General features: G+C 43.3%; 1 protein-coding gene across 1 annotated transcript in view; it reads left to right on the forward strand.

Annotated features, from left to right (window-relative positions):
* The window catches only part of LOC106592410 (polycomb protein suz12-A), a 58,159-nt gene that overhangs the window by 7,031 nt on the left and 35,533 nt on the right, over positions 1-15,595 (forward strand). Inside the window, exons 4-7 of the mRNA XM_045719619.1 lie at positions 4,865-4,933; positions 6,356-6,405; positions 9,363-9,448; positions 9,625-9,868. Of these exons, the coding sequence (XP_045575575.1) occupies positions 4,865-4,933; positions 6,356-6,405; positions 9,363-9,448; positions 9,625-9,868 (449 nt within the window). The remainder of the gene's footprint in view (positions 1-4,864; positions 4,934-6,355; positions 6,406-9,362; positions 9,449-9,624; positions 9,869-15,595) is intronic.

A 15,595-nucleotide genomic window follows, 5' to 3' on the forward strand; every position in this document is an offset into this window, starting at 1 on the left:
TGAGCTCTGACATCATGTATAACATGTTACTGTACAGCCACTGAGCTCTGACGTCATGTATAACATGTTACTGTACAACCACTGAGCTCTGACGTCATGTATAACATGTTACTGTACAGCCACTGAGCTCTGACGTCATGTATAACATGTTACTGTACAGCCACTGAGCTCTGACGTCATGTATAGCATGTTACTGTACAGCCACTGAGCTCTGACGTCATGTATAACATGTTACTGTACAGCCACTGAGCTCTGACGTCATGTATAACATGTTACTGTACAGCCACTGAGCTCTGACGTCATGTATAACATGTTACTGTACAGCCACTGAGCTCTGACGTCATGTATAGCATGTTACTGTACAGCCACTGAGCTCTGACATCATGTATAACATGTTACTGTACAGCCACTGAGCTCTGACGTCATGTATAACATGTTACTGTACAGCCACTGAGCTCTGACATCATGTATAACATGTTACTGTACAGCCACTGAGCTCTGACGTCATGTATAACATGTTACTGTACAGCCACTGAGCTCTGACATCATGTATAGCATGTTACTGTACAGCCACTGAGCTCTGACATCATGTATAACATGTTACTGTACAGCCACTGAGCTCTGACGTCATGTATAACATGTTACTGTACAGCCACTGAGCTCTGACGTCATGTATAGCATGTTACTGTACAGCCACTGAGCTCTGACGTCATGTATAGCATGTTACTGTACAGCCACTGAGCTCTGACGTCATGTATAGCATGTTACTGTACAGCCACTGAGCTCTGACGTCATGTATAGCATGTTACTGTACAGCCACTGAGCTCTGACGTCATGTATAGCATGTTACTGTACAGCCACTGAGCTCTGACGTCATGTATAGCATGTTACTGTACAGCCACTGAGCTCTGACGTCATGTATAGCATGTTACTGTACAGCCACTGAGCTCTGACGTCATGTATAACATGTTACTGTACAGCCACTGAGCTCTGACGTCATGTATAGCATGTTACTGTACAGCCACTGAGCTCTGACGTCATGTATAGCATGTTACTGTACAACCACTGAGCTCTGACGTCATGTATAGCATGTTACTGTACAACCACTGAGCTCTGACATCATGTATAGCATGTTACTGTACAGCCACTGAGCTCTGACGTCATGTATAACATGTTACTGTACAGCCACTGAGCTCTGACGTCATGTATAGCATGTTACTGTACAGCCACTGAGCTCTGACGTCATGTATAACATGTTACTGTACAGCCACTGAGCTCTGACGTCATGTATAGCATGTTACTGTACAGCCACTGAGCTCTGACGTCATGTATAACATGTTACTGTACAGCCACTGAGCTCTGACGTCATGTATAACATGTTACTGTACAGCCACTGAGCTCTGACGTCATGTATAACATGTTACTGTACAGCCACTGAGCTCTGACGTCATGTATAACATGTTACTGTACAGCCACTGAGCTCTGACGTCATGTATAGCATGTTACTGTACAGCCACTGAGCTCTGACGTCATGTATAGCATGTTACTGTACAGCCACTGAGCTCTGACGTCATGTATAACATGTTACTGTACAGCCACTGAGCTCTGACGTCATGTATAACATGTTACTGTACAGCCACTGAGCTCTGACGTCATGTATAGCATGTTACTGTACAGCCACTGAGCTCTGACGTCATGTATAGCATGTTACTGTACAGCCACTGAGCTCTGACGTCATGTATAGCATGTTACTGTACAGCCACTGAGCTCTGACGTCATGTATAACATGTTACTGTACAGCCACTGAGCTCTGACGTCATGTATAACATGTTACTGTACAGCCACTGAGCTCTGACGTCATGTATAGCATGTTACTGTACAGCCACTGAGCTCTGACGTCATGTATAACATGTTACTGTACAGCCACTGAGCTCTGACGTCATGTATAACATGTTACTGTACAGCCACTGAGCTCTGACGTCATGTATAACATGTTACTGTACAGCCACTGAGCTCTGACGTCATGTATAACATGTTACTGTACAGCCACTGAGCTCTGACGTCATGTATAGCATGTTACTGTACAGCCACTGAGCTCTGACGTCATGTATAGCATGTTACTGTACAGCCACTGAGCTCTGACGTCATGTATAGCATGTTACTGTACAGCCACTGAGCTCTGACGTCATGTATAACATGTTACTGTACAGCCACTGAGCTCTGACGTCATGTATAACATGTTACTGTACAGCCACTGAGCTCTGACGTCATGTATAACATGTTACTGTACAGCCACTGAGCTCTGACGTCATGTATAACATGTTACTGTATAGCCACTGAGCTCTGACGTCATGTATAACATGTTACTGTACAGCCACTGAGCTCTGACGTCATGTATAACATGTTACTGTATAGCCACTGAGCTCTGACGTCATGTATAGCATGTTACTGTATAGCCACTGAGCTCTGACGTCATGTATAGCATGTTACTGTACAGCCACTGAGCTCTGACGTCATGTATAGCATGTTACTGTACAGCCACTGAGCTCTGACGTCATGTATAGCATGTTACTGTACAGCCACTGAGCTCTGACGTCATGTATAGCATGTTACTGTACAGCCACTGAGCTCTGACGTCATGTATAACATGTTACTGTACAGCCACTGAGCTCTGACGTCATGTATAGCATGTTACTGTACAGCCACTGAGCTCTGACATCATGTATAACATGTTACTGTACAGCCACTGAGCTCTGACGTCATGTATAGCATGTTACTGTACAGCCACTGAGCTCTGACGTCATGTATAGCATGTTACTGTACAGCCACTGAGCTCTGACGTCATGTATAGCATGTTACTGTACAGCCACTGAGCTCTGACGTCATGTATAGCATGTTACTGTACAGCCACTGAGCTCTGACGTCATGTATAGCATGTTACTGTACAGCCACTGAGCTCTGACGTCATGTATAGCATGTTACTGTACAGCCACTGAGCTCTGACATCATGTATAGCATGTTACTGTACAGCCACTGAGCTCTGACGTCATGTATAGCATGTTACTGTACAGCCACTGAGCTCTGACGTCATGTATAACATGTTACTGTACAGCCACTGAGCTCTGACGTCATGTATAGCATGTTACTGTACAGCCACTGAGCTCTGACGTCATGTATAACATGTTACTGTACAGCCACTGAGCTCTGACGTCATGTATAGCATGTTACTGTACAGCCACTGAGCTCTGACGTCATGTATAGCATGTTACTGTACAGCCACTGAGCTCTGACGTCATGTATAACATGTTACTGTACAGCCACTGAGCTCTGACGTCATGTATAGCATGTTACTGTACAGCCACTGAGCTCTGACGTCATGTATAACATGTTACTGTACAGCCACTGAGCTCTGACGTCATGTATAACATGTTACTGTACAGCCACTGAGCTCTGACGTCATGTATAGCATGTTACTGTACAGCCACTGAGCTCTGACGTCATGTATAACATGTTACTGTACAGCCACTGAGCTCTGACGTCATGTATAACATGTTACTGTACAGCCACTGAGCTCTGACGTCATGTATAGCATGTTACTGTACAGCCACTGAGCTCTGACGTCATGTATAACATGTTACTGTACAGCCACTGAGCTCTGACGTCATGTATAACATGTTACTGTACAGCCACTGAGCTCTGACGTCATGTATAGCATGTTACTGTACAGCCACTGAGCTCTGACGTCATGTATAGCATGTTACTGTACAGCCACTGAGCTCTGACGTCATGTATAGCATGTTACTGTACAGCCACTGAGCTCTGACGTCATGTATAGCATGTTACTGTACAGCCACTGAGCTCTGACATCATGTATAGCATGTTACTGTACAGCCACTGAGCTCTGACGTCATGTATAGCATGTTACTGTACAGCCACTGAGCTCTGACATCATGTATAGCATGTTACTGTACAGCCACTGAGCTCTGACGTCATGTATAGCATGTTACTGTACAGCCACTGAGCTCTGACGTCATGTATAGCATGTTACTGTACAGCCACTGAGCTCTGACGTCATGTATAGCATGTTACTGTACAGCCACTGAGCTCTGACGTCATGTATAGCATGTTACTGTACAGCCACTGAGCTCTGACGTCATGTATAACATGTTACTGTACAGCCACTGAGCTCTGACGTCATGTATAGCATGTTACTGTACAGCCACTGAGCTCTGACGTCATGTATAGCATGTTACTGTACATCCACTGAGCTCTGACGTCATGTATAGCATGTTACTGTACAGCCACTGAGCTCTGACGTCATGTATAACATGTTACTGTACAGCCACTGAGCTCTGACGTCATGTATAACATGTTACTGTACAGCCACTGAGCTCTGACGTCATGTATAGCATGTTACTGTACAGCCACTGAGCTCTGACGTCATGTATAGCATGTTACTGTACAGCCACTGAGCTCTGACGTCATGTGTAGCGTGTTACTGTACAGCCTCTGTGTTACAGTTTAGAAAGATTATAAATACCCCAAAATCTACCATTTTCAAGGAGTGTATAGAGCTACACGGCCCAGTTCCTCATTGGGTTGAATTCATCCTCACTTTAAGACGATATTTATCTTCATTTAGTGGTGACGTCTGATTCTCCCACTTTCACACTTCCTGTCATGGATTTAACATCACTGGATGGTTGTAGGAGCAGCGGGTGGGGCACTTTTCCAGCGTGGTTAAATCCTTGATGTGGAGTATCTAACACAAGTGTGGAGAAGGAGGACACAGCCTCAGCGATGAAGTCTAAATCCCCAGTGTGTCCTGTCTATTAACCCTGGGGGGTTCTCTGGGGGGGTTCAGGAAGTCCTCCAGGGTGGATCACCTGCTGTACAGAGTGGAGAAGAAGAGGGCTGAGCAGAAGGCACACAGGTAAACAGACCATTCATTATCTTCCAGAGCTGTGTTCCAATACTCATACTAACCGCACTAAACGTACTATTTGTGACGTAAATTGAGTATGTAGTTTGCTTGTTGGTCATAGTATGGATATAGTTAGAATGCCAAAGTTCCTGGATGTCGTACTATATTCGCCAAAATACGAAGTATACAAACAGTGGACACTTTCTGTGCCTTTAGGGCCGATAATGCAGTTCTTCAGAAAATGGGCATGGCTTCACAACGTTTTCAGATTTGAAGAAAATGGAGGAAATATGCAGCCTAAGTCCAACGAGAGTGGATACAAATTCATTCCTTTTATCTAATTATGACAAATGTTAACAAAATGTTGAGCAATGTAATAAAGTAATGACTTTTTAAATAAGTTACCTTACACGTTATGTTGGCTGACAATTTGTTAGCTACGCTGTCCCCACGAACCACATAGCATATCATTACAGCAGTATGTACGGGTACGTTAGCTAGCTACCTAACGTTAGTAGTTATACATCAAACTTGCCAGTATATTAACTATAGGCTATCTAACCAACCAATGTTTATTGACTTGATTATTCCCGTCATTCTTAGCTTAGCTAAATGGTATAGTCGGTATGCGTTCGTAAATTTGCTTTGGCTATCTACTCCGATTTCAGAGCACTCTCGTCTGAGTGTACCAGAGTGTAGAATAACTGATGAATTTACAAACCCTCAACACCAGTTGAATATGGCCGTTGTCAGTAAACGTCGGCAAAAAAGCGTAATTAAATTGTTGCCAACAGCACAGTTGGTCACCAACGATCTGGATAACCCGAAAACAGCCTAACCAGCTCTGCTAGGGAGAGTAAAATGGTTAGAGTGAGGTGTTCTCTCATTTGTGTCTGGAAGTAGCTAGCAAGTTAGCCAGTTAGCTTGGGTGAACACACCTGAAGTCGTAAAATGTCTAGCTAGTTATTTGTTATGCTAACAAGCTAGCAAGAGGTTGCATAGCAACAGCATCAACTTCCGGTAGACAGGCGAACAGCTAGTACGCTCAACTGAAACAATACCGTTTGTTTACAGTATACTAAAATGAACTAATAGTATATACTCATTAAGTATGTAGTATACAGTATGTTAGTATGGGTATTCGAACACAGCTCTGGTCTTTTTCCATTAGTCCACTGTTGATACAGTGATGATGTGGCCTGCTACACTTTCCTTGTTGAAAGTACTTCAGGCCAATGTCCCGTACTTGACCGTTGACTTGCAAAACAAAATGGGACTGTATCAATGGGTAAAATACCAGAATATAGTTTTTGAGTGGATTATTACTTTAACTCCCAAGAGCTTGATATCCACAGTCCCAAAAACCCATTCACACCTGAAAGAATGAGATCTAAGGTCTTTTTGGTAACTCTTGTATAACTCTGTCCCCAGCCTGGCTTCACACCTACAACTCACCTTCACTGGGTTCTTTCATAAAGTCGGTAAGTGTTTAACTTGATGATAGTTGGTAAGTGTTTAACTTGATGATAGTTGGTAAGTGTTTAACTTGATGATAGTTGGTAAGTGTGTTTAACTTGATGATAGTTGGTAAGTGTTTAACTTGATGATAGTCGGTAAGTGTTTAACTTGATGATAGTCGGTAAGTGTTTAACTTGATGATAGTCGGTAAGTGTTTAACTTGATGATAGTTGGTAAGTGTTTAACTTGATGATAGTTGGTAAGTGTGTTTAACTTGATGATAGTTGGTAAGTGTTTAACTTGATGATAGTCGGTAAGTGTTTAACTTGATGATAGTTGGTAAGTGTTTAACTTGATGATAGTCGGGAAGTGTTTAACTTGATGATAGTTGGTAAGTGTTTAACTTGATGATAGTCGGTAAGTGTTTAACTTGATGATAGTCGGTAAGTGTTTAACTTGATGATAGTCGGTAAGTGTTTAACTTGATGATAGTTGGTAAGTGTTTAACTTGATGATAGTCGGTAAGTGTTTAACTTGATGATAGTCGGTAAGTGTTTAACTTGATGATAGTTGGTAAGTGTTTAACTTGATGATAGTTGGTAAGTGTTTAACTTGATGATAGTTGGTAAGTGTTTAACTTGATGATAGTTGGTAAGTGTTTAACTTGATGATAGTTGGTAAGTGTTTAACTTGATGATAGTTGGTAAGTGTTTAACTTGATGATAGTTGGTAAGTGTTTAACTTGATGATAGTTGGTAAGTGTTTAACTTGATGATAGTTGGTAAGTGTTTAACTTGATGATAGTTGGTAAGTGTTTAACTTGATGATAGTTGGTAAGTGTTTAACTTGATGATAGTTGGTAAGTGTTTAACTTGATGATAGTTGGTAAGTGTTTAACTTGATGATAGTCGGTAAGTGTTTAACTTGTTTGCAGGGACGATGGCAAATATCAATTTCATCAGATATCAAATGCACATTATTACCGTAATTTCCGGACTATTAAGCGCACCTGAATATAAGCCGCACCCACTGAATTATTATTATTTATTTTTTTTGAACATAAATAAGCCGCACATGTCTACAAGCCGCAGGTGCCTACCGATACATTGAAACAAATTAACTTTACACAGGCTTTAACGAAACACGGCTTGTAACAAAAATAAATAGGCTTTAACGAAACACGGCTTGTAACAAAAATAAATAGGCTTTAACGAAACACGGCTTGTAACAAAACAAAAAAAAATTAGCAGTAAGCTTTAGTTGTCTTTTTGCACTGAGTCAATTCCTCACGCTGCTGTTTCCAACATCTTATCATCGACTATAAGACCAAGCTCCCGTGCAGCAGCTCTATTTCCTTTTCCAACAGCCAGATCAATCGCCTTCAACTTGAAAGCTGCATCATATGCATTTCTCTGTGTCTTTGCCATGATGAGGGTGACAAAATGACTACCGTAATCAGAATGATGGGAAGTTTGAGAGCGCTCGATTTAATGTAATCAGTTAACAAAAAAGTTGTTTGACCTTAACCCGTTCGGCAATTTCATTGGTCTAATGAAAGCTTCATGCCGCCAAAAAACTGAGCACGTCACAGAATGTGTTTTTTGGGGGGGGGGAAATTGAAAGCGGGAAAAATCCATATATTAGCCGCGTCATTGTTTAAGCCGCAAGGTTCAAAGCGGGAAAAAAGTTGCGGTTTATAGTCCGGAATTTATGGTAGTTTAAATCCTGATGGTTACTGTCTTCTTATTCCCCTCTAATCCTGACGGTTACTCTCTTCTTAATCCCCTCTAATCCTGACGGTTACTCTCTTCTTATTCCCCTCTAATCCTGACGGTTACTGTCTTCTTATTCCCCTCTAATCCTGACGGTTACTCTCTTCTTAATCCCCTCTAATCCTGACGGTTACTCTCTTCTTATTCCCCTCTAATCCTGACGGTTACTCTCTTCTTAATCCCCTCTAATCCTGACGGTTACTCTCTTCTTAATCCCCTCTAATCCTGACGGTTACTCTCTTCTTAATCCCCTCTAATCCTGACTGTTACTCTCTTCTTATTCCCCTCTAATCCTGACGGTTACTGTCTTCTTGTTCCCGTCTAATCCTGACGGTTACTCTCTTCTTATTCCCCTCCAATCCTGACGGTTACTCTCTTCTTATTCCCTCCAATCCTGACGGTTACTCTCTTCTTATTCCCCTCTAATCCTGACGTTTACTCTCTTCTTATTCCCCTCTAATCCTGACGGTTACTCTCTTCTTAATCCCCTCTAATCCTGACGGTTACTCTCTTCTTATTCCCCTCTAATCCTGACGGTTACTGTCTTCTTATTCCCCTCTAATCCTGACGGTTACTCTCTTCTTAATCCCCTCTAATCCTGACGGTTACTCTCTTCTTAATCCCCTCTAATCCTGACGGTTACTCTCTTCTTATTCCCCTCTAATCCTGACGGTTACTCTCTTCTTAATCCCCTCTAATCCTGACGGTTACTCTCTTCTTATTCCCCTCTAATCCTGACGGTTACTGTCTTCTTGTTCCCGTCTAATCCTGACGGTTACTCTCTTCTTATTCCCCTCCAATCCTGACGGTTACTCTCTTCTTATTCCCTCCAATCCTGACGGTTACTCTCTTCTTATTCCCCTCTAATCCTGACGTTTACTCTCTTCTTATTCCCCTCTAATCCTGACGGTTACTCTCTTCTTAATCCCCTCTAATCCTGACGGTTACTCTCTTCTTATTCCCCTCTAATCCTGACGGTTACTCTCTTCTTAATCCCCTCTAATCCTGACGGTTACTCTCTTCTTATTCCCCTCTAATCCTGACGGTTACTCTCTTCTTAATCCCCTCTAATCCTGACGGTTACTCTCTTCTTGTTCCCCTCTAATCCTGACGGTTACTCTCTTCTTAATCCCCTCTAATCCTGACGGTTACTCTCTTCTTATTCCCTCCAATCCTGACGGTTACTCTCTTCTTAATCCCTTCTACAGAGAAGTCATCAGTAGACTCAGAGAATGAGCAGAACTCTGTTTCTCTAGAGGTGCTGCTGGTTAAAGTCTGTCATAAGAAGAGGAAGGTAAGAGAGAGAGTGAGAGCGTCTGCTGAATGACTCAAATGTAAGTGTGTGTGTGTAAGTGTGTGTGCGCTCACATCTTCTCTCATTTTATCCCTCTGTCTCTCATCCTCTTTTCTCTCTTTTCTTCCCACTCTCCCATACACATTTCCACTCCCCTGTTTCTCTCCCACCTCCAGGATGTGAGCTGTCCAGTGAAGCAGGTTCCTACAGGGAAGAAGCAGGTGCCTCTGAACCCAGACAGCAGCACTTCCAGCAGTCAGAACAAGCCAGGCTCCTGTCCTTCTCTGGTGGTGTCCAGTAGTGAGTTTGATGCCAGCAACGGCCACACGGTCAAGTCCTACTCCCTGTTGTTCAGAGTGTCTGGACCAGGCAGGACGCAGCACAACGGACTGGTCAATGGACAGACCAATGAGAAAATAGGTAGGCTTAGTGCTGTAGTTAGTCACACTACATGTCAGTAGGGTAGATGGTGGGGGGGGACGGGGACTCCAGTCTTCTTTGTGTTTCAGACATTACTGTGTGTGTGTGTGTGTGTGTGTGTGTGTGTGTGTGTGTGTGTGTTAACCCCAGTCTTGTAATGGTACAGAGGATGTGTGTGTGTTTACCCCAGTCTTGTATTGGTACAGAGGATGTGTGTGTTAACCCCAGTCTTGTATTGGAACAGAGGATGTGTGTGTGTGTTAACCCCAGTCTTGTATTGGAACAGAGGATGTGTGTGTGTGTTAACCCCAGTCTTGTATTGGAACAGAGGATGTGTGTGTGTGTGTGTGTGTGTTAACCCCAGTCTTGTATTGGTACAGAGGATGTGTGTGTGTTAACCCCAGTCTTGTATTGGAACAGAGGATGTGTGTGTGTGTGTTAATCCCAGTCTTGTATTGGTACAGAGGATGTGTGTGTTAATCCCAGTCTTGTATTGCTACAGAGGATGTGTGTGTTAACCCCAGTCTTGTATTGGTACAGAGGATGTGTGTGTGTTAACCCCAGTCTTGTATTGGTACAGAGGATGTGTGTGTGTGTGTTAATCCCAGTCTTGTATTGGTACAGAGGATGTGTGTGTGTGTGTTAATCCCAGTCTTGTATTGGTACAGAGGATGTGTGTGTGTTAACCCCAGTCTTGTATTGGTACAGAGGATGTGTGTGTGTTAATCCCAGTCTTGTATTGGTACAGAGGGTGTGTGTGTGTGTGTGTGTGTGTGTGTGTGTGTGTGTGTGTGTGTGTGTGTGTGTGTGTGTGTGTTAATCCCAGTCTTGTATTGGTACAGAGGATGTGTGTGTGTGTGTTAACCCCAGTCTTGTATTGGTACAGAGGATGTGTGTGTGTGTGTGTGTTAATCCCAGTCTTGTATTGGTACAGAGGATGTGTGTGTGTGTGTTAACCCCAGTCTTGTATTGGTACAGAGGATGTGTGTGTGTGTGTTAATCCCAGTCTTGTATTGGTACAGAGGATGTGTGTGTGTGTGTTAATCCCAGTCTTGTATTGGTACAGAGGATGTGTGTGTGTGTGTGTTAATCCCAGTCTTGTATTGGTACAGAGGATGTGTGTGTGTGTGTTAATCCCAGTCTTGTATTGGTACAGAGGATGTGTGTGTGTGTGTTAATCCCAGTCTTGTATTGGTACAGAGGATGTGTGTGTTAATCCCAGTCTTGTATTGGAACAGAGGATGTGTGTGTTAATCCCAGTCTTGTATTGGTACAGAGGATGTGTGTGTGTGTGTTAATCCCAGTCTTGTATTGGTACAGAGGATGTGTGTGTGTGTGTTAATCCCAGTCTTGTATTGGAACAGAGGATGTGTGTGTTAACCCCAGTCTTGTATTGGTACAGAGGATGTGTGTGTTAATCCCAGTCTTGTATTGGAACAGAGGATGTGTGTGTTAACCCCAGTCTTGTATTGGAACAGAGGATGTGTGTGTTAACCCCAGTCTTGTATTGGTACAGAGGATGTGTGTGTTAATCCCAGTCTTGTATTGGTACAGAGGGTGTGTGTGTGTGTGTGTTAACCCCAGTCTTGTATTGGTACAGAGGATGTGTGTGTGTGTGTGTGTGTGTGTGTGTGTGTGTTAACCCCAGTCTTGTATTGGTACAGAGGATGTGTGTGTGTGTGTGTGTGTGTGTGTGTTAACCCCAGTCTTGTATTGGTACAGAGGATGTGTGTGTTAACCCCAGTCTTGTATTGGAACAGAGGATGTGTGTGTTAACCCCAGTCTTGTATTGGTACAGAGGATGTGTGTGTGTTAACCCCAGTCTTGTATTGGTACAGAGGATGTGTGTGTTAATCCCAGTCTTGTATTGGTACAGAGGATGTGTGTGTGTGTGTTAATCCCAGTCTTGTATTGGTACAGAGGATATGTGTGTGTGTGTGTGTGTGTTAATCCCAGTCTTGTATTGGTACAGAGAGTGTGTGTGTGTGTGTGTGTGTGTGTTAATCCCAGTCTTGTATTGGTACAGAGGATGTGTGTGTGTGTGTTAACCCCAGTCTTGTATTGGTACAGAGGATGTGTGTGTGTGTGTTAACCGCAGTCTTGTATTGGTACAGAGGATGTGTGTGTGTGTGTGTGTGTGTGTGTGTGTGTTAATCCCAGTCTTGTATTGGTACAGAGGATGTGTGTGTGTGTGTTAACCCCAGTCTTGTATTGGTACAGAGGATGTGTGTGTTAATCCCAGTCTTGTATTGGAACAGAGGATGTGTGTGTTAATCCCAGTCTTGTATTGGAACAGAGGATGTGTGTGTGTTAACCCCAGTCTTGTATTGGTACAGAGGATGTGTGTGTTAACCCCAGTCTTGTATTGGTACAGAGGATGTGTGTGTTAACCCCAGTCTTGTATTGGTACAGAGGGTGTGTGTGTTAACCCCAGTCTTGTATTGGTACAGAGGATGTGTGTGTGTGTGTTAACCCCAGTCTTGTATTGGTACAGAGGATGTGTGTGTGTGTGTGTGTGTGTGTGTGTGTGTGTGTGTGTGTGTGTGTGTGTGTGTTAACCCCAGTCTTGTATTTGTACAGAGGATGTGTGTGTGTGTTAACCCCAGTCTTGTATTGGTACAGAGGATGTGTGTGTGTTAATCCCAGTCTTGTATTGGTACAGAGGATGTGTGTGTTAACCCCAGTCTTGTATTGGTACAGAGGATGTGTGTGTGTGTTAATCCCAGTCTTGTATTGGTACAGAGGATGTGTGTGTGTGTGTGTGTGTGTGTTAATCCCAGTCTTGTATTGGTACAGAGGATGTGTGTGTGTGTGTGTTAATCCCAGTCTTGTATTGGAACAGAGGATGTGTGTGTTAATCCCAGTCTTGTATTGGCACAGAGGATGTGTGTGTGTTAATCCCAGTCTTGTATTGGTACAGAGGATGTGTGTGTTAACCCCAGTCTTGTATTGGTACAGAGGATGTGTGTGTGTGTTAATCCCAGTCTTGTATTGGTACAGAGGATGTGTGTGTGTGTGTGTGTGTGTGTGTGTTAATCCCAGTCTTGTATTGGTACAGAGGATGTGTGTGTGTGTGTTAATCCCAGTCTTGTATTGGTACAGAGGATGTGTGTGTGTGTGTGTGTGTTAATCCCAGTCTTGTATTGGTACAGAGGATGTGTGTGTGTTAATCCCAGTCTTGTATTGGTACAGAGGATGTGTGTGTGTGTGTTAATCCCAGTCTTGTATTGGTACAGAGGATGTGTGTGTGTGTGTGTTAATCCCAGTCTTGTATTGGTACAGAGGATGTGTGTGTGTTAACCCCAGTCTTGTATTGGTACAGAGGATGTGTGTGTGTGTGTGTTAATCCCAGTCTTGTATTGGTACAGAGGATGTGTGTGTGTGTGTGTGTGTGTGTTAATCCCAGTCTTGTATTGGTACAGAGGATGTGTGTGTGTGTGTGTTAATCCCAGTCTTGTATTGGTACAGAGGATGTGTGTGTGTGTGTGTTAATCCCAGTCTTGTATTGGTACAGAGGATGTGTGTGTTAATCCCAGTCTTGTATTGGTACAGAGGATGTGTGTGTTAACCCCAGTCTTGTATTGGTACAGAGGGTGGGTGTGTGTGTGTGTGTGTGTGTGTGTGTGTGTGTGTGTGTGTTAATCCCAGTCTTGTATTGGTACAGAGGATGTGTGTGTTAACCCCAGTCTTGTATTGGTACAGAGGATGTGTGTGTGTTAATCCCAGTCTTGTATTGGTACAGAGGATGTGTGTGTGTGTGTGTGTGTGTGTGTGTGTGTGTGTGTGTGTGTTAATCCCAGTCTTGTATTGGTACAGAGGATGTGTGTGTGTGTTAATCCCAGTCTTGTATTGGAACAGAGGATGTGTGTGTGTTAACCCCAGTCTTGTATTGGTACAGAGGATGTGTGTGTGTGTGTTAATCCCAGTCTTGTATTGGAACAGAGGATGTGTGTGTTAACCCCAGTCTTGTATTGGTACAGAGGATGTGTGTGTGTGTGTGTGTGTGTGTGTGTGTGTGTGTGTTAATCCCAGTCTTGTATTGGAACAGAGGATGTGTGTGTTAACCCCACTCTTGTATTGGTACAGAGGATGTGTGTGTTAATCCCAGTCTTGTATTGGTACAGAGGATGTGTGTGTGTTAATCCCAGTCTTGTATTGGTACAGAGGATGTGTGTGTGTTAATCCCAGTCTTGTATTGGTACAGAGGATGTGTGTGTGTTAATCCCAGTCTTGTATTGGTACAGAGGATGTGTGTGTTAACCCCAGTCTTGTATTGGTACAGAGGATGTGTGTGTGTGTTAATCCCAGTCTTGTATTGGTACAGAGGATGTGTGTGTTAACCCCAGTCTTGTATTGGAACAGAGGATGTGTGTGTTAACCCCAGTCTTGTATTGGTACAGAGGATGTGTGTGTTAATCCCAGTCTTGTATTGGAACAGAGGATGTGTGTGTGTGTGTGTGTGTGTTAATCCCAGTCTTGTATTGGAACAGAGGATGTGTGTGTGTGTGTGTGTTAATCCCAGTCTTGTATTGGTACAGAGGATGTGTGTGTTAACCCCAGTCTTGTATTGGTACAGAGGATGTGTGTGTGTGTGTGTTAATCCCAGTCTTGTATTGGTACAGAGGATGTGTGTGTTAATCCCAGTCTTGTATTGGAACAGAGGATGTGTGTGTTAACCCCAGTCTTGTATTGGTACAGAGGATGTGTGTGTTAATCCCAGTCTTGTATTGGTACAGAGGATGTGTGTGTTAATCCCAGTCTTGTATTGGAACAGAGGATGTGTGTGTTAACCCCAGTCTTGTATTGGTACAGAGGATGTGTGTGTTAATCCCAGTCTTGTATTGGAACAGAGGATGTGTGTGTGTGTGTGTGTGTGTTAATCCCAGTCTTGTATTGGTACAGAGGATGTGTGTGTTAACCCCAGTCTTGTATTGGTACAGAGGATGTGTGTGTTAACCCCAGTCTTGTATTGGTACAGAGGATGTGTGTGTGTTAACCCCAGTCTTGTATTGGTACAGAGGATGTGTGTGTTAATCCCAGTCTTGTATTGGTACAGAGGATGTGTGTGTTAATCCCAGTCTTGTATTGGTACAGAGGATGTGTGTTAATCCCAGTCTTGTATTGGTACAGAGGATGTGTGTGTTAATCCCAGTCTTGTATTGGTACAGAGGATGTGTGTGTGTGTGTGTGTGTGTGTGTGTGTGTGTGTGTGTGTGTGTGTGTGTGTGTGTTAATCCCAGTCTTGTATTGGTACAGAGGATGTGTGTGTGTTAATCCCAGTCTTGTATTGGTACAGAGGATGTGTGTGTGTGTGTGTGTGTGTTAATCCCAGTTTTGTATTGGTACAGAGGATGTGTGTGTGTGTGTGTTAATCCCAGTCTTGTATTGGTACAGAGGATGTGTGTGTTAACCCCAGTCTTGTATTGGTACAGAGGATGTGTGTGTGTGTTAATCCCAGTCTTGTATTGGTACAGAGGATGTGTGTGTGTGTGTTAATCCCAGTCTTGTATTGGTACAGAGGATGTGTGTGTTAACCCCAGTCTTGTATTGGTACAGAGGATGTGTGTGTGTGTTAATCCCAGTCTTGTATTGGTACAGAGGATGTGTGTGTGTTAACCCCAGTCTTGTATTGGTACAGAGGATGTGTGTGTTAATCCCAGTCTTGTATTGGTACAGAGGATGTGTGTGTGTGTTAATCCCAGTCTTGTATTGGTACAGAGGATGTGT

The sequence above is a fragment of the Salmo salar genome, chromosome ssa06, assembly GCF_905237065.1.
Source record: "Salmo salar chromosome ssa06, Ssal_v3.1, whole genome shotgun sequence".
Classification (NCBI taxonomy): Eukaryota; Metazoa; Chordata; class Actinopteri; order Salmoniformes; family Salmonidae; genus Salmo; species Salmo salar.